Raw genomic sequence first — 18,496 nt, 5'->3', positions numbered from 1 at the left:
TCTGAGGCCCAGGCAGCCTGCAGCATTCTGCTGGGAGCCGGTAGCTAAGGGAGGGGCCCACACAGCCACCAGGTGGAAGGGAAGAGCCCTCCGTTCAGGTGGCTCTGCGTGGTGACACTGAGGAAGCCTAAACAAGGGTCTGGTGGTGACAAGCTCAGGGACGTGGCTCTGAGTTTGCTCCAGTCACCTTGGACTGCATATCTGAATGATTTGGAAGACCTGTATAAACAGATGTGTCCAACTTCATGGTGTATCCGGGACAAAATGTTTTCCACGTGCACAGAATTCAGGTTTTGCCACAGAGCTCCCCTTTCGTATGCAAATGTTTTCCATCATGTGCCTATGACCACCCCCTGTTGAGACCTCGCATCTTTGCCACTGGCATACTGGGGCCCCCAAAGTAGCCTGGGGTTCCAAAAGATGGTTAGGTCCCTTCTGATATCTGAGTCCATCTTTGTTTTAGAAAAGGGGTCATCAGCTTCCATTGTACGTCTCCAGTGGCGGGGAGCTCAGCTATCCCCAGCAGGTGACACAATGTCAAGATGATGCTAGTGGCTGGGTGTGGTGGCTCACTCCTGTAATCCCAGCACTTTGGAAGGCCAAGCTGGGAGGATCACTTGAGGTCAGGAGTTCAAGATCAGCCGGGCCAACATGGTGAAACCCCGTCACTACCAAAAATACAAAAATTAGCCAGGTGCAATAGTGCACACCTGTAATCTCAGCTACTCAGGAGGCTGAGGCAGGAGAATTGCTTGCCTGGAGGCGGAGGTTGCAGTGAGCTGAGATCGTACCACTGCACTCCAGCCTGGGCAACAGAGCAAGACTCTGTCTCAAACTCCTGAGTAAAAAAAAAAAAAAAAAAAGGTGATGCTCGTCCTCAGAGATGTCTTTCTCACGCTGAGTGTCAATCAGCTTTCCCGCAACTCCCCCACCTAGATATACTGCTCTCTTTTCCTTTGTACAAAACAATGCTGTAGAGACATGAAGACATCCAATGCATGGCCCCAAAATTTATCCAGGCTGAGCAGAGGCTGACAGCACTTAGAATTCAATGCACAAATGGATCCACCACCTGTGGAAGCTTGTGAAGATGGAGATTGGGATTCTGGACTTTTCACAAGCCCCTGGTCATGTGGAGGCTGCTGCTCCAGGGACTGCGCTTACAAAGCACTGGCTGAGGGTTAAAGAGTCCACCTAGAAGTAAGAGGGGCCCAAGTCCCTGGAGTGGCCCCTCACTTAGTGGCTCTATGACTGTGGGCAGTTACATCCCATCCTGACACCTTTGTTTCCATTACAGTAAAATGAGGCTAATGAGGGCATCTCTGATGGGTTTACTGGGAGAACCCAGTCCAGGCTCAAGCTCCCCACTCATGGGCCAGCACATGGTACAATCTTGATCATGTGAACCCTTGGTCATGTTTAGCTAAACAGCCTGGGACCTTCAACTGTTCCCCGGAGGTGCTTCACCTCCATGCCCTCTCCCCAGGAGACATTGAGAGGGGTCATACTCACAGAAAAGGGCCAGGGCATTACACAGAAGATGCAGACAACACCTGTAATTTCCACAAACAACGTGTTCTCATAAATCTTACCACTGTCCTACTAAACACAATAGTAGAAATAGTGGTTTTTCTGGGCAACCCCTGTGAGTGAAATATCAATTCAGAAGCTGAAGGACCTATCAATAAAGGTCTATCCTGTGAGGCTACACTGGTTCAGCTTTTGTGCTGGTTAGAAATGCTGATGAACAATTAGCTGAATTAATACCCTTTGATATGGCAAGACAACTCTATTAGTATTTAATCAATGTCATCTTTGATAGATTATAGCTGGGGAAATTCTGATTTTTTTTCATAAATTAATGGATAGCTTTGCGTTTTCTGACTTGGTTCAGGTGCCAACTCCTTAGGCCAGACCAAGTTAGGTGCTCCTTAGAGCAACCTATTAAATTACTTAATATGTGGGATTGTGATTGTCTTCTCTCTCTGTTAAATTTTAACTCCTTGAGTAGAGAGACAAGATCTTATTGTCATGGTATCATCAGCGCCAATCAAAGTGCCTGGCACAGAGCAAACATTTGTATGAAAGAGGGAGGAAAGAAGGAAGGAAGAGAGAGAAGGAGGGAGGGAGATAAGGAAGGAAGAAAGAGAAGGAGAGAGTGAGGAAGGAGAACGGAGGCATACATGACCTCCCTCAGGAGCAAAGGGAAAGAGGAAAGCATCACTGGCCAGTGAGTTGGGCTTCACTGGGTGGAGACTCTCTGCTTGTGTCCCCTGGCATTATCTGCTTCATGAAAACAGGCCTATTGCTGTAAGGGAGTGAGGTTTCCTTCTAGCTGACTTGCTGGGAGCAAGTCTTTATGTGTCCAGCTCTGCCCACAGCCCTGTCAATACGGTTCTAAGGAAGAAGATTGCTTCCCCAAAATAAGTTCCCCAAAGTAATATTTTCCCCTGAGGGGACATATTTACTATAACTGTGGTTCTTGTTGAACGGAGGGACTCTTCCTTTGTTAGGCAATTCTTTTCCTCGGACCCTGAGAACTGTAAAATGAGATATTCCTTCTCATGTTTTAGTGAGATGAAAACAAAGTGGAGAGGATGCTTGAGGTGACTTGGAGCCAGGGCCAAAATGCAACTTCGTTCTTGTTGCTTGCACCCAGTGAGTGACTCATGGGAACCAGATTTTGGGACAGTGGTTTGCCTGTACTCCTGGCTGGTCACCTGGCTGGTGACAGGTGTGGCCAAACTGAATGGCATTGAGGGGGGTGGGGGTGGGGGTTTGTGCGGTATTGTCATATCCTGAGGTGTGGCTGCACTTGTTGGGAAAACAAATGGGTATGAAATCTTGAATCCAAATGATGACCTGAAGTGTGGGCAAAACCCCTGTGTTTGTGTGAGTCTGGGACTTGGTTTACTGAATGCCTCCCTATCCTCCCAGTGTGGAAACGGCACCTTTGCAACAAGAGGACAAGGACGATGCATCTTGCATGGTCCCCTGGACCCTGGGCAGCACAGTCCTGGCAGCTGCTGAGGTTTCTAAACAAGGAGGGAGGCACGTTTTGGCCCTGTGTTTCCAGTTGAACAAGAATTAAGAGGCTTCTGTAGAAGCCCTGGCATGGAATCTACCAGGACCCTGGGTGCTCGTTTCCTTCCTAATTGGCTACCTGCAAGTGGGCACCTGCTCTTGAGATGGGGCAGGGACCCCTCCCCAACTGTGGAAATACAGGAAAATCTTGGCCTCCTTCAAGGGAAATTACAAGCACCCAGCTAGCCCTGAGAAGCAAATGAGCAACTTGATAAGCAGGAAGGTAATAGTAACCTAAAACAACAGCCAAGTAAGCTGGAACCGTGGGGTGTTTGGTTCCCTCTGGAAACTAAAGAGAACATCTGAACAGGTGTCTCTGAGTGGTTTTTCAGAAACCCAGACCCCACCATACGGATCCACTGGCACAGAAACCTCAGATAAGAGGGAGCTGAGGACTGAACTTGGAGCATGGCTCTTTGTTCTAAATTTCCTCCTGAGGGGCTTGAGGAAAGTCCCCCCAACAAGCCAGAGCTAACATTCCTTTCTGCTAACCCACATTTTTAAACAAAGCTTCTCTTCCTTAACCAATTGCAATTCCAAAAATTTTGGACTCCACCTATGACCCATAAGCCCCTGCTTCAAGATATCCTGCCTTTTTAGGCCAAACCAATATGTACCCTCCATGTATTGATTTACGATTTCACCTGTGACTTCTGCTTTCCTGAAAATTTCCCTTGCCGTTAAAAATCCATGCTTGCAAGCCACTGGGGAGCAGGTTTGAAGTGTGAGCTGCCTGATTCTTCTTGCTCGGTGCCTGCAAATAAACACCCTCCTTTCTCCCACTACAGGCTTCAGTGTGGATTTTGGCTTTACTGTGCTGGGCCAGTGGCCCCCAGTTTCATTAGGTAAAACGCTCAGACTCTTGAGTTAATCCGATACTTCTCTCCAAATCCCCAAGGTCAGGAACTGGCAGGGGGTGAGGGGGTGAGAACACAATTTCCTTTTGAGTGCAGGGCACAGGTACTGGTCACTGAATTGGGGCAGGACCTAGTGGAGGGCCTGGCCCTGCAAAGGCATGAACAGGTGTTGAAGGGACAAGGTGAGATGCCAGGCTGTGGAAGACAGGGAGGTGGCTCTGTCAGCCCTGGACCCCACTGCCCACAGAAGGAAGACAGGAGTCCGGGGACAGAACCTTAACTGCAAACTTGTTTCACTTTTTAAAAAGTGGCCTTTTCTTGAACAGAAAATAGCTTTCATAGGGAAGTTTCTTCCTGTGAAGGAAACTCATTCTACGTAAATAATCATTTCTGCAAGATTGCCCTGGGCTGGTCCTCAGCCAGTCTGAGGTGACCTGAAACTGCTGTTGTGTCTGAGCTGGGGGCCCCAAGGGTTTGCTCACCAAGAAGCCTACAAGTGAGCGGGTGGGTGCGGGTGCACAGGGACCCTCAGGACCAGGTGGTGCCCTTGCCACACCCACCTGGTTGGCAGGGCCAGGGAAGAGCAGGGCAGGCCAGGACAGGGGGGAAGGAAGCTAAGGAGAAGGGCTGGAGTAGAGTGCACCTGGGAACTGACATGGAAGGGACCAGGCCAAGCAAGCAGCGCCCCTCCATCAGAGGGGAGCCTGGGAGCCCTTCGGGTGAGGTCGTCTCAGGATCCCTACTGCCTTCTGGACTTAGGGATCCAAAAAGGCTAAGTATATTGATGAGCGTGCGTGCGTGTGAGCATGCGCGCGTGTGTGCCTGTGTTGTGTGTGTGTGTGTGTCTGTTGCTTGTTCTCGGGGAGGGGGAAGTCAGCTCCTCTGGGTTCATCTGGGGGTGGAGATCAGTCTGCAGTAACTCAAGAAATGCCTTCTGTGGCAAAGTCCTCTAGGTCTCCAGTGGAGATGATGCCCAGGCCTGGAGCTTCTGCGCCCTCCTCTCCTGGGCTCTGGGGAGGCCTATGGGGGTGCTGGCCGGCAGAGTGTGGGGTGCAGTCACCATGAGGCCCTGGGGTCAGCTGTAGTCCAGCCTTGTGGACACTCTGGGGCCTGGTGTGGGCCACAGAAGTGCGAGGGCCCTGCCTGAGGAAGGTGGGAGCGGAGAGCTGAGACGAGCAGCGCAGCGGCATCAAGGCCGTCACAGGCACCGGTTGGAAGCCGGGGTACAGCACATAGGGAGCAGCAAGGGCATCCGGTGGGGGCGGCTCTGGTGAGGTCCCCTCGGAGGACGGGATGGAGACCTTGACATACTTGCCCGTCTCTGGGTCATAGAAGGTCTTGATTTTCACCTGGAGTGGCAAGTCGAAGACAAAGTACTCCCCGGACTGTGGATCCTGAAGGACCTTCTGGGTGGCGGGGTAAGTGGGCAGGGGTGTGAGGGACTGGGGGCCCCCAGGCCGTCTCCCGGCAGACTCGGAGAAGCTGGACACAGAGTGGCGGTGCATGGGAGGGGGCAGGGAACGGACCATGGGGAAACTGTGTTGAGGCCTCTCTCTGGGGCACAGTGGCCTTTGCTCTGCCTGCTCCAAGTCCTCCGGGCAGAACTTTCCTTCCTGTGGCTCGCCATGCTTCTCCTGTGTCTGGTCAGTCTTCCTCCTTTTGCTTGCCAGCTTCTTCGCCCTCCGCAGGGCTTTCTCTGTTTTGGGTGGGACTGCAGGTGGTTTGCTTGCTGCCCTCTCCAGCTGTGCAGGAAGCTCAAGTCTCCCAGGGGGGCCTGCTGGGCTGGTGGCCACATCCAGCAATGGACCTCTTGGAGACAGCGTCCGGAGGTCTTCGGCCAGCAGCTCAAGCTGGGGATCAGAGCCGCCCTCCCATACCAGGGCATGGGTCAGGTCTTCCCTCCGGGTGACCCTGGCTGGACTGGGGCTGGCCCAGGGGTTGGCTTGAGGAGGCTCCTTGGGCAGCAGCTCCTGTTCTTCGGGGGCCTGGGAAGCCTCATCCCAAATGCTGCTGGCGGCAGGGGAGCAGGCGCTGCTCTCCCCCAGGGAGCTGGAATTGGGAGAATTCACCGTCTCACCAGGGACCGGTCTTCTGCCAGCAGGGCCTGCTCTGGGTGTGGACAAAAAGTGACTCTTGAAACCTGGTGTCTGCTGTTCCCAACAGGGTTCAGGCTGCCCCGGGGGTGGCTGGTCTTCTTCGTCACCCTCAGGTAAAGCGATGGTGGGGATGTGCTGTGGGACTGCCAGCTTCCCTGGGTCTTTGGAACTGCTCTTGCCATTGCTTGCCACGATGCTGTATGCTGCATCTGGGGGTGGCTTCACCCTGTCCCAGTCTCCTACCGGAGGCATAGATGTGTCCTTTGGTGCTGGCTGAGAGGCCTCCATCCTGGCTGTGCTGGACTCCTGCTGGGGTTCCCCCGTGACCTCACTGGCCATGCACTTCACGCGTGTGCCCTGCGTGTTAGTGGTTGTCGATGTACGAAGAATGTCCTGGTTTTCGGGGGCATAGAAACCAGGATCCTCACCCCATTCTGGCCTTGACAGTTCCTCCTCTTTGTGGCCACTGCCGAGGGAGTCCTCCAAGGACATGGTCCTCAGGAGAGGCAGCATGATAGGTTTAATTACGGGGGTGACTCTGAGGGTGTTGTCTTTAATCGTAAAGAGCATGTGCTTGTTTGAAGCAGAAGATGGGGAGGGGGTAAGGTCTTTAGCCTGTGAAAAGGTTGTACCCTTATTTCCTCCAATCTGAGAGCCTCTGAAATTAGCTTCCTCTGCTGATGCCTTCCTGATTCTTCCTCCAGACACACTTTCCCCTTCTCTTTGCAATGCTTCCCCCTGGCTGCGCTCTTCCAAGCACGCATGCCCATTACTTAAGGCACAGTACTGCAGCTCATCCTTCCCCATCACATTCTCCTTCTCATCCTTCTGACTGTCACCTGCATTCACGTCCTTCCTCCTGTCTTCCCGCTGGTTCTCAGTAAACCACGTCTTCTGTTGATCATCAAACGAGGCAAAGGATTGATCTGAAGAGCTAGTGCTGAATTTGGCCTTACCTTTGAGGCTTGGCATGAAATCAGATTGGCTGTCACTATAAAACACATCTTCCTCCTCAGGAGAGAGGGGACCTGGGGAGAATTTCTGGTTCAAGTGTGTGTTCTGAAGTCCTGCTTCCTTCTCAGGTTCTGTCTCTTGGGACACAGATCTGGAGAGCCCATTCTCTAGCTGGCAGGTCTTCATTTTCTCCGTAGCCCCACCAGGCTCAAGATCCCTATTGCAAAGCCTTAGGGAGAGGTGCTTCCTGGAGCGGTGTTCCCTGGAGTCTGGACACCAGCCGGACCCAGCAGGACCCATCTCCAACTCTCGTTCCGCTTCCTCGTTCTCATAACTGCTTCTCTCAGAAGCCTCCCCATTGACATAGAAGGGGGCTTTGATGATAGTCGGAGCTGTGCTGAGGGTTAGATAGCTGTCTGCGGAGGGCTCACTGGGGTCGGCTGTAGGGTCCTGCTGGGCATTGATGTGCGATGCAGTGGGGTCATTGGCAGGTCTCTCCTTAGAAATCTGGTTTGGAGGACTTTCCTCAAGCCCGTTGGGGAGGATGACACCGTTGCTCACGGGTTCTTGCTTTCTGTCAGCCTTACCTCTGGTTTTCTCATCAAGCCCTTTCAAGAGAGGTGAGGAACTGTATGTGCTCTTAACACGCTTCCGCACATCCTTGAGGTTGAACAGCAGGCTAGGGGCTTTGGACTTGTAGCTGTCTCGAGATTGACATTCACTGGGCTCCTTCTCTTGGTATCCATTTAGCTGTCCTGGGGGTGATGGGGTTCTCTCTGCTGGCTGGCTCTCTGCTGAATCCAGGGCATGCTTGCTGGGTATGATGGGGGTCAGGAGCTTACTGATGTTAAACGGGGGATCATAATGTTCATCGGGTTCCACAGGCAGGTCAAGAGCATCATTTTCTGGAAACTGTCCCTGGGGTTTGTGTTTTGTATACAAAGGTGGGCCTCTCCTGTTGGTCTGTGTCTTTTCTTCTGAAGCATCTTGTAGACTTTCTTTCCCTTTCTTGCCAGTCTTTGGTTTCCTCCATGGGGGCTGGGCTGGCTTCTCTTGAGAATCAGGCTGTGAACTGGGAGCTTTTCCTTCCACATCAAATACCTGGGATCCTGGATCCCTGTACCCCCAAGGTACAGATGTGGACAGAGCTCCTGCTGCCACTCTGTTCTCTTCCTGACTGCAGCGGGCCTGGACCTGGCAGGGAGAGACTGTGCACTCAGGAGGACAGGGTTCTCTTAGCAAGGTCGAATCCCCATAGTGCTTGGGAGCTTTGCTTTCTGGGACTGTTCCGGCCGCATCCTTTCTCTCCAGCAGCTTTGGTTGGTGGGCATTCCACGACTCAAAAGCACTATTTTCACTGTGCAGAAAGGTGCCTTTGCCTCTCCCAGGCTCACCAGTGGCTGGCTTGTGGTGTGGAGAGGGGAACGTTGACTCAGATGAGCTGGTCACGTCATCGGCTGCCGGGAGGAAGCTGCTGGAGCCGTGACAGGCCATTTCTGGATTCTTGGGGGACTCCTGTTCTCTGTGTTTTCTGCTGGGCTGGTGGCTGTTCTGATGGGTGTTGGAAGCTTCAGCGGGCACCCTCCTGACTGTCAGAAAGGCAGAATCAAAGCAGAAGTTGACACTGCTTTCTGGAAGAGGGGCAAATTTGGGGGGATTTTTCAGAGCTGGAGGCTTGCTGGTAGTGGTTCTGTTCTCACAATGTTGGGTCTCAGTCCTGTCGAAAGATTTAATTAGTGTTGATACTTTGGAGACAGGCTTGTTGCTGCTCCGGAGACCGGAAACTGGCACCTCCAGTCTCCTCTGGACTGGTGTTGGTGGGGGGCTGGTTTTGGGGTACTTTTCCTCTCCCTGAACGTACTTAGGCAGCTGTTGGAAGGTGGCCGCCCAGCCTGAATGTTCTGTGCCCTGCGATGGTAACTGGCTCCAAATGCCACTTTTCCTCTGGGTGTGGCTCACTGTTCTCTGCTGGAGAGTCCCAAACACCTGTCGGCTGATATCTGGGGACACGGCCAGGTAAGAGTCATGGAAGGATGTGTCCTCTGAGATGCACAGGCTCCGGAACGCCCGGTCTGTGAGGCTGCTCACCTCCCTGTCTGCATCATCCAACACACTGCCGATGCTGGAGGAGTCGCTGAACCCGTCTGTGCACTTCTTATTTCCCTGCATCATCTGTTGTCTCCAGGAAAGCTGTCCTAGTCAGCCGGTAGGCGCCTCTGGTGATGATTCTGGCAAGGTTAGGTGTTTCCCTCTTCCCACAAAACTAGAGCTTCTCATTGACCAGATGTAATTGTAAAGTGGGGATTTTTTTTTCTCTGCAAAAGAAAAAAGTGCAGGGTGTGAACAGGGTATCCAGCTCTATGCAAGAATATGTGCTTGTCCAGTTGGAAAATAGTGCCTGTGATGGTTAATTTTATGTATCAACATGGCTAGCCTGCTATATGTCTAGATTCTAGATCAGTCTAGCTACGGCTGTGAAGGAATTTTTTAGATGTGATTTCCCTAAAATCAGCAGACTTTAGGGAAAGCAGTTTATCTTCTGTAAGGCAGGTGGCTCTCATTTAATTAGTTGAAGGCCCTAAGAGTAAAAAGACTGAGGTCACAGGCAACAAAAGCAAAAATAGGCAACTGGGATTACATCAGTTCAAAAGCTTCTGCACAGCAAGGGAAACAATCACAAAAATGAAAAGGTGTTCCACGGAATGGAAGAAAATGTTTTCAAACTGCATATCTGATAAAGGGTTAATATCCAAAATGCATGAGAAACGCCTACGACTGAATAACAAACAAAACAAAACAATACCCAAAACCTTCTGATTTAAAAATGGGTAGAGGAACTGAACAGATATTTCTTCAAGAAGACATAGTAATGGCAAACAGGTATATAAAAAGGTGCTCACCTTCACTAACCATCAGGGAATTGCAAATAAAAGCTACAAGGAGATATCACATCGTGCCTGCTAGGACCGCTATTCTCAAAGAAAGAAAAGATGACAAGTGTTGGTAAGGGTGTGGAGAAAAGGGAACCTCTGTACACTATTGGTGGAAATGTAAATTGATGTAGTCACTGTGGGAAACAGTATAAAGATTCCTCAAAAAATTAAAACTAGAACTACTATCTGATCCAGCGTTCCCATATCTGGGTACAGGCCCAAAGGAAGTGAAATTAGGGTCTTAAGGAGGTATCTACACCCACATGTTCATTACTCACAATGGCCAAGATACAGAAGCAAACTAAATTTCCATCGATGGATGAATGGATAAAGAAAATGTGGTGTATGCATACAATAGAATTATTCCACCTTAAAAAGGCAGGAAATCTTGAAATTTGTGACAACGTGGGTGACCCTGGAGCACATTATGTTAAGAGAAACAACCCAGTCACAGAAAGACAAATACGCATGATGTCAGCTACGTGATGAATCTGACATAGTGAAACTCACAGAAGCAGAGAGTAGAATGGGGGTTGTCTGAGGCTGGAGAGCAGGGAAGTGGGGAGTTATTTGTTAAAGGATGAGATGTTTCAGTTATGCAAGATGAATTAGTTCTGGAGATTGATGTACAGCAGGTGCCTGTAGTTAACAATACTGTGTTGTGTGCTTGAAATTTGCTGAGGATAGATCTTATGTTAAATGCTCTTATCACACATACAGAAAAAAATAATGAATAAAAGGGGTGGGAGGAAATGTTTGGAGGTGATGGATGGGTTTATGCATGGATTGTGGTGATGGTTTCAACGGGTGCATACTTATCTCCAAACATCAATTCTTCCTGGGTCTCTAGCTATGCCCATTTTGGACTTGCCAGCCTCCACAGTCATTCAAGCCAATTCCTTAAAATAGATTGCTATCTCTCTGTACCAACATATCCTATTGGTTCTGGTCTTCCGCAGAATTGGACCCATACAGTGCCTGAAGTTCAGTGGTGTTTTTGCAGAGCCCTTCCCTGATATTCCATGGAGTATTTCCTCCTTGCTCATCTTTCTCTCTGTGCCTGGTTTATTTTCTTCATGTTACTGAGCATAAGGTTCAGTTTACATCTTTGTGGTTTACCCATGATTAGAATGTCAGTGGAAGGCATGTGGGGACTGCTAGGTTGTCTTTTCACTGATTGCCCCTCATCCCAGAGCCACCCCAAGAGGATACGGTCCCCAGAGTCTGCATTGCCTGGGCCCCTTACCTCTGGGACCAGCCCGTGGGGGTGGGCAGTGGACGTGCTTGCAGGAGCCTGGAGGGAGGGGAAGTCAGCATCCCTGGCATGTCTCCAGCCCTCCTGTCTTGCTGTGACATGGGGACCCCAGTCACATGATGTCCTCAAGGTTTATCTGTGTTATAGCATGTGCCAGAATTTCATTTTCAAGGCTGAATAGTATTCCACTATATATATGTGTGTATGTGTGTGATATATACATATATACACACATATATGTATATATATTGTGTGCATATGTATGTATATATGTATTGTGTGTATATGTATGTGTGTATATAGTGTGTATATGTATGTATATATATATAGTGTGTGTATGTGTATATATATATTGTGTGTATATGTATGTGTGTATATATATATAGTGTGTATATGCATGTATATATATAGTGTGTATATGTATGTATATATATATATTGTGTGTATATGTATGTGTATATATATAGTGTGTATATGTATGTATATATACATAGTGTGTATATGTATGTGTGTGTATATATATATATATATATATAGTGTGTGTATATGCATGTGTATATATCACATTTTGCTTCCCCATTCCTCCATTGATGAACACTTGGGTTGCTTCCAACTTTTGGCTATTGCGACTGATGTTGCTACAAATGTGGGTGTGCAATCTCTCTCAAAGGTCCTGCTTTCAATTCTTTTGGGTATATCCCTAGAAGTGGAATTGCTGGATTATATGGCTGTTCTATTTTTAATTGTTTTTAGGAGCTTCTTTTCTGTTTTCCGTAGTAGCTGCATCAATTTTCATTTCAACCAAGAGTGTGCAAGGGTTCCAGTTTCTTCACGTCCTCGCCAACACTTGTTATTTTCTGCTTTGTTTTTTTCTTTTTTGATAGTACCCATCCTGATGGGTGCATGGTGCTGCATGGCGTTCTCTTGTGAATCCTGTCTGCAGATGCTGCTGCCTTCTGGAATACTTACTGCTCCACCTGGGACACATACCTCCCATTGCCTAGAACATTGCCCGGCCTGGGGCAGGGGATAAGAGAATGGGTACGCTAAAAGTTACATAAAATAGCATGTATGGATCCCGGAGTGCATGCAAGTGAGGGGTGTCTAAGACAGCGGACATCTAGCAGGGTGCTGCTAAGCGTTCATATGGCAGATCAAACACTGCCAGACAACTCCCATTCACAGCAGCAGAGCTGAGCAGGCGACGCTCTTCCCTTTTTGCTTGGCTGGCCTTAGTCACTGCTATTGCTCCAGGAGATGGACAGTGAAGGTGCTCCCATCAGGGAGGCCGAGCTGCATGTCAGAAGCCCCAGGCTCCATGTCCCCTTGCTGAGGGACCACAGGCTGGCTGCCAGCCACTTCAGTGCATCTCTCTCATCTGCATGTGTGCTGTGAGATTGCAACCATTCTGTTTCTTTAGAGTGGGGATCATGTTGCTTCGCTGCAAGGCTCCAGGAGTTTAGGGGTAGCATCCTGGCATAGCTCAGAGCTGCCAGGCTGTCAGTGATGTTTGTCTTTCACCCTGGAGGCCAGGCATCACTGGGGTTTGTTGTTTCCATCTCTTGACCACAGCACTCTGGTGACTTTCCAATGTTGATTCATCAGCAGACAGACTTGTTTCTGTGAACGACAGAACTGAGCTGGAGAAAGGATGGGACCTGAGTTCTAGTGGACTGAATGAGCTGATGAGGAGATACTGACCTGCTCTGGGAAGGCTTCTCTGCACCGGCTCCTCAGCCCTACCTTGAAAGGCAGGCTGCTGGCTCCATGGAAAGCACACACTCACAACAGCATATGCTTTTTAGAAGGCTGCATACAAGGAAAGAGCATCAGCTTGCATGGGGAGCAGGGGAGACCCTAAGGCTGGCTGGGCTCACATCTTCCCCAGTAGAAGACACACGCTCCAATCTTCAGATTCCCAAGCAGCTAGCATGGTCAGGGGATATGCCTGTGGTCACAGCAATGGAAGCAGCCAACAGTCCGTGAAAGTTCCTGCCTTTCTGGTCAAAGGAATAATTCCTGCTGTCTCTGCTCTGTCAGTACCATTCTTCCTACCTTGAATGCAGACAAGAAGCCAGAAACTACTTGATTTCTTTGCTGGGGCTGCCATGACAAACAATGGCTTAAACATTGAAAATGTATTGCCGCACAGTTCTGGAGGCTGGAAGTCCAAAATCGAGGTGTTGCAGGGTCAGTTCCTTTTGAGGGCTGTAAGGGAGAATCTGTCCTAGCCTCTCTCCTTAGCTTGAGGATGGCCATCTTCTCCCTGTGTCTTCCCATCATCTTTCCTCTATGCTTGTTTGTGTCTTCATTTTTCCTTTTTAAAAATTTTTTAAAGTTTTTAATTATTAATTTTTTTTTCATTTTGTTACTCAGGCTGGAGTGCAGCAGCGTAATCATGGCTTACTGCAGCCTCGACCTCCTGGGCTCAAGTGATCTTCCTGCCTTGGCTTACCAAGTAGCCGGGACTACAGGTGCACTATACCATACCTGGTTAATTTTTGTATTTTTTGTATAAATGGGGTTTCACCATGTTTCTCAGGCTAGTCTTGAACTCCCAGGCTCAAGTAATCTGCCGGCCTTGACCTCCCAAAGTGCTGGGATGACAGTCATAAGTCACTGTGCCCTACACAAATATCCCCTTTTCATAAGGATACCAGTCATACTGGATTAGAGCCTACCTTAAAAACCTCATCTTAACTACGTATAATACCTCTGTAGCGCTCTTATTTCCACAAAGTCACATTCTGAAGTTATGAGAGTCTTTTGGCAGGGGTGCATGACTCAACCATAACACTGAATTCACTTTGCAGCTCTGAGACAAGCAATGGCCATTGAAGGCCAACCTGCAGAGGGTGGCAGTGTGGACGGGTGAGGAGCCCAGGTCCCGGCCAGCACTGCTAAGCTGTGAGCCCGTGGCTGCACCATCCCACTCGAGTCTGTGTTATCGAGGCTGGCGTGGGATTTGATGGAATCTGAGTGGCTTTGACCACTGTGAGTCAGGTTTTCTGTACCCTGAGATCCTATAAAAATGGTCAGGAGTCTCCTGGTGTCCTCAGTGCTGGGATTCTGATCTTGACAATGGCTGAATTCAGTAATATTGGGGGTTTCTACACTTTGAATGAGAATAAGATCGTTTTCATTTAGATAAAAACAGGTTAGTTGTAGACCTAAATTTACAAGCTTAGATAAAGTCAAGCAAGCAGCCTTTACCCAATTAAACATATCCTCAGATTAGTAGGTATTTGCTATTTGTTTTCTGAATATTCAGCTTGCATCCTCTGAGAAAAAGCACTTGATTCCTTTTGGGAAATTTCCTCTCCCTTTGGTTTTCAGTCTTAGTGGGGCTGAAAGTCAAGGTGCCTGCAGAGGCTCCCCAGAGCCAAGAGCAGGTGTGAGACCTAGGGCAGGCCTATGGACTGTGGCAATTCTCCTGGACCCACACAAGGACAGACGTGTGTTCAGGCTTCCTTGCCGGTGGTAGGGCTTTCACTATGCCTGGCCCCTGACACTTCCTAGCTGGAACTTTAGCCATCACCTTGAGTCTACAAGGCCTCCATTTTTCTTTTAATACATATGCATTTTTGTCTCATTTGTTCAGTTTCTGCTTCTATTGCTTATGGCTGAAGAACCCTACCTAATCCAGGGTTTACATCCTCATTCCAAACAGTGGTGAAGGATATTCACTGATCTTCAGAGCATTCAGAAAATAACCACAATGCTTCTGCCTCAGGAAAAAGAGACCCTCTCTCCCCACTCTCCTACCTTTATTCAGATAATTTCTTCAATTCTGATTTGATATACCTGAGGTCAGATGAGACAGTCATAAACTTGACCTCATTCTCCCCCCAGCCGCCATTGTACCATTCAGCATAGTGGCCAAAACAGAGGTGTTTCTATATGCTGCTGTTGAGTTAGTTCCATACCTGTTACAGCACTGGAAGCTGCAGGAGCCTGCTGTGTTGGGTTTTAGGATCTGTAGTTTCAAAACGTCTTTTTATGCTTATATTTGGTGTCATCACTGCCCATCTAGAAAGAAGAAAAATAATTTCAGTGGAACCCAAATGACCAAAGGTCCAAGCGCAAGTTCAGTGAAGAAGTTCAGTATCTTTTATTTTATTTTATTTTTTGAGACTGGGTCTCGCTCTGTCACCCATGCTGGAGTGTAATGGTGTGATCTTGGCTCAGTGCAACCTCTGCCTCCCAGGTTCAAGCAATTCTTGTGCCTCAGCCACCCAAGTAGCTGGGATTATTACAGGTGTGCATCACCATGCCCAGCTAAGTTTCGTATTTTTAGTAGTGACAGGGTTTCACCATATTGGCAAGGCTGGTCTTGAACTCCTGACCTCAAGTGATCTGTCTGCCTCAGCCTCCCAAAGTGCTGGGATTACGGGGTTGAACCGCCATGCCCGACCCAAAGTACCTTTAAATGTCAGTTATACAGCAGTGTAGTTGGCCTTCAAAAATGAAAAGGAATCCATACTTGAGCTCAACAAAATTCTAAAAAACAGACATTTTTGACTGTTTATACCTCTTCTAATATTCATTAATTTGTCGATGGTCCAAGACATTTTTAGAAACCTGTTTTAAGCCTTTGAGTTTTCTAATTTGACTGAACCAGCTGTGAATTACTTTTTGCTAGTAAAATCTGACCCAAGGCCCTTTTCCCAGTGAACTGATAAGTTGGGTTTTGCAGCAAAGAGAACTGGAGAAGTGAAAGTTGAGTCCACTCAGCAATGGCAGCACAGTATTGGATTCATTGTTGGCAGGAGGCTTGAGTCTTCTGACAGCTAAAAGAACCAAAAAGCTGCCCAGGAGGATTTTCACAATGCTCAGAATGAAGAGTGAACTAATTAAAATAAATCCACTCTGCACATTTTAAATGCAGACCTTTGGGGTTTCCATAAGACCTTTCCCAGCTTGTAGCTCCTGGATATTAATCTAGTTGAAGGTAGTTTATTAATAATATTAATAATCATAGTAGCTTGAATTTGTGGAGTCTATGTCTTTGGAGAATCACAGAGGTGCTTTGTGTCTACCACCATACGGTGAGGACCCATCCCTGACTCCCCAGGCTGGCTTAAATGGGCCTCCTTCGTGTTCCCAAAGCATGCTGGGTTTACCTTTTCCATAGCTCAGCCGTGTTGTCACTTCATACATTGTGACCCATATGTTTCAAGAACTGATAATCGCTGCTTTCTCTCCTTAACTAGAAAGGAAGCCCCTTGAACCCAGGAAGGGAGTCTTGTATACCTTTGTATACTGAACTCAATAAATAGAAGCTCAATAACCATTTGTGGTAATGCTCTGAATTGGGTTATCTTTATTCTGATTTTTTTTCCTGGAGGGCAAAAAAAAATTTTTTTTTGAGACACAGAAAAAAAGGGAAAAGATAATAGGAATTTTGTTGAGAAAGACTCCTGGCCTTGGGTCTTACGGCCTTCCGAAAAATTCAGATCGATCCATTTGGAGCTCTAAATAATAAGGCCACACCCCTGTCTGCAGCTCCACTGAGATCTGACTTAGGGATGAAAACGAAACCCACCTGGTGCCACACATGGATGAGACTGAGATGCAGAACGACATGGCGGCATTTATTTTGTGAATGGTTAGGGGACCCCTCACCCTGTGCTTGGGCTTTTGCCCTAGGCAGTTGCCTGATGGACTCACTGACATTGCTGCTGGAATGAATTTTCCAGAGGCCAGCAAATATCTGTCTTGCTCACCACTTTGAAGCATTTAAAGGAAGCCACTCTGAACTGGTGAAAAGTCTTGCTCATAGAGCACTTTGCCAGTGAAAGGGCATGCTCCCTTCAGGCAGCATGATGGAGGATACAGTGCACCTGGCAGGGCCATGCTCTAAACAAGGTCTTGGAACCTGGTCTAATGAATGCATAGAAATAAACATCAATATTTAATCATGACCTGGTCAATTCCTATTTATGTCTATGGCCTTCAAAGACTATTCTCTTAAATGCTTCCTATCTCCTCCCTACCTCCATTATTTCCTTACCCGTTTCACTCAGCCTTTAGTGTCTGGCCCTCACTCCTCCCTGATGGATCTTCTGTTGGGCCATTTTTGCTCCTCATCTGACTTAACTTTTAGGCTGCAACCTAGACGCATGGCCACTGTCTACTTGAGATGCTGTTTCACTTGGACTCTTTTCTTCTCTCCTCCCTGTCTGGATGTTTAGCTCTTCCTCTCCTTGACTGCTGGATTTCCTCTGCTCTCAGCCATGGAACCTCTTCTCCTATCACTCCACAATCTCCATTCAGGTGATTGTCCCCACACCGTGGTCCCTGCAAGCATCCACACACTGAGGCCGTGACCAGGCCAGGCCATTTGCCTGGCGGCAGTCCATGCCTCCTCCCATCCACCAGGCAGCTTGGTACCCATCTCACAGCCCTTCCAACCCACATGTTTAAAGCAGAATCCATGAGCCTTCTGCAAGCTGGCTTTCTCCCTGGGGACCCCAGAAACCTGACATCACCTTTGACTTCCTCCTTTTCCTCCCTATGCCTTCCCGTTTGACATCCATTTCCTACTGCCGTGAGTTTCATCTCCAAAGTTCTCCTCCTTCTACCCTGGTCTCCATCTCCATGGTCCCTGTGTGTCCCAAACTGCTGTCTCAGATCCTTGAACCACTGCAGGAGCCCATTCCTGCCCTATGCCAAGAGACAGCTTTCAACACTCGAACTTGTTCATATTGACCTCTTGCTTAGAATTCCTCAAAGGCTTTCCAGTTTTAAGGAATGAAGATCAATCTTCTTAAACAGATCCTCTCTTTCCGTCCACACCTTGTGCGATCTTTTCCCTCATGCTTGGCTTTCCAGCTGCCCTGGTCTTTTTCCAGCTTCTTCAACACACCACCCTACTTCCTGCCTCAGGGCCTCTGCACATGATATTCCCTCTGCCTGGACTTTTTTACTTCCATCCTTACCGGGTTAATTCCAACACGTGCTTTGGAGCCCAGTTCACGTGTCCCTTCAATAACGCAGCTTCCTCAGGCTATTCCAAGTCCGCCCGTTAAATCCCTTTATCATAGGCTATACCTATCATCTTGCGGCACTTACCGTAATTATAATTGAGCATTTAACTGAATGATTTGTTGTTTAATGTTTGTCCCTCCTGCTAACCTGAGGGCTTATTGGTGGCGGGGATCCATGCCTGTCTGTTTCTTTTTCTTGTAGCATAGTGCACAGTGCAAGCAATCTCTGTTAAATAAATGAGCAAACCCCTCCACCTGTCATGATATTACTCACACTGTTGACAGGCTTAGCAGGACTTATTTTATTGACGGTCAATTATAATTCAAT

The 18,496-nt window shown here is 48.4% G+C and overlaps 1 protein-coding gene across 8 annotated transcripts in view; it reads right to left on the bottom strand.

Annotated features, from left to right (window-relative positions):
* Positions 1 to 1,554: 1,554 nt before the first annotated feature.
* CUNH10orf71 (chromosome unknown C10orf71 homolog) overlaps positions 1,555 to 18,496 on the bottom strand; it is a 31,217-nt gene continuing 14,275 nt past the window's right edge. For 5 of the 8 annotated variants that reach the window (XM_032266805.1, XM_032266800.1, XM_032266802.1 and 2 more), the window contains 2 exons: positions 15,106 to 15,208; positions 1,555 to 9,306 (listed from right to left, as the gene is read on the bottom strand). In XM_032266805.1, coding sequence (XP_032122696.1) covers positions 4,862 to 9,163 — 4,302 coding nt within the window. In that variant the 5' untranslated portion in view covers positions 9,164 to 9,306; positions 15,106 to 15,208 and the 3' untranslated portion in view covers positions 1,555 to 4,861. Of the gene's footprint in view, positions 9,307 to 12,059; positions 12,800 to 12,880; positions 12,989 to 14,923; positions 14,929 to 15,105; positions 15,209 to 16,302; positions 16,521 to 18,496 lie in introns of those variants that run through there. The other 3 variants (XM_032266798.1, XM_032266801.1, XR_004265059.1) reach the window with 3 other exon arrangements.

The sequence above is a fragment of the Sapajus apella genome, unplaced genomic scaffold, assembly GCF_009761245.1.
Source record: "Sapajus apella isolate SASKATOON/1434 unplaced genomic scaffold, GSC_monkey_1.0 scaffold161, whole genome shotgun sequence".
Classification (NCBI taxonomy): Eukaryota; Metazoa; Chordata; class Mammalia; order Primates; family Cebidae; genus Sapajus; species Sapajus apella.
The sequence above is the reverse complement of the archived record's forward strand: the minus strand, read 5'-3'. Positions and strand labels throughout refer to the sequence as shown.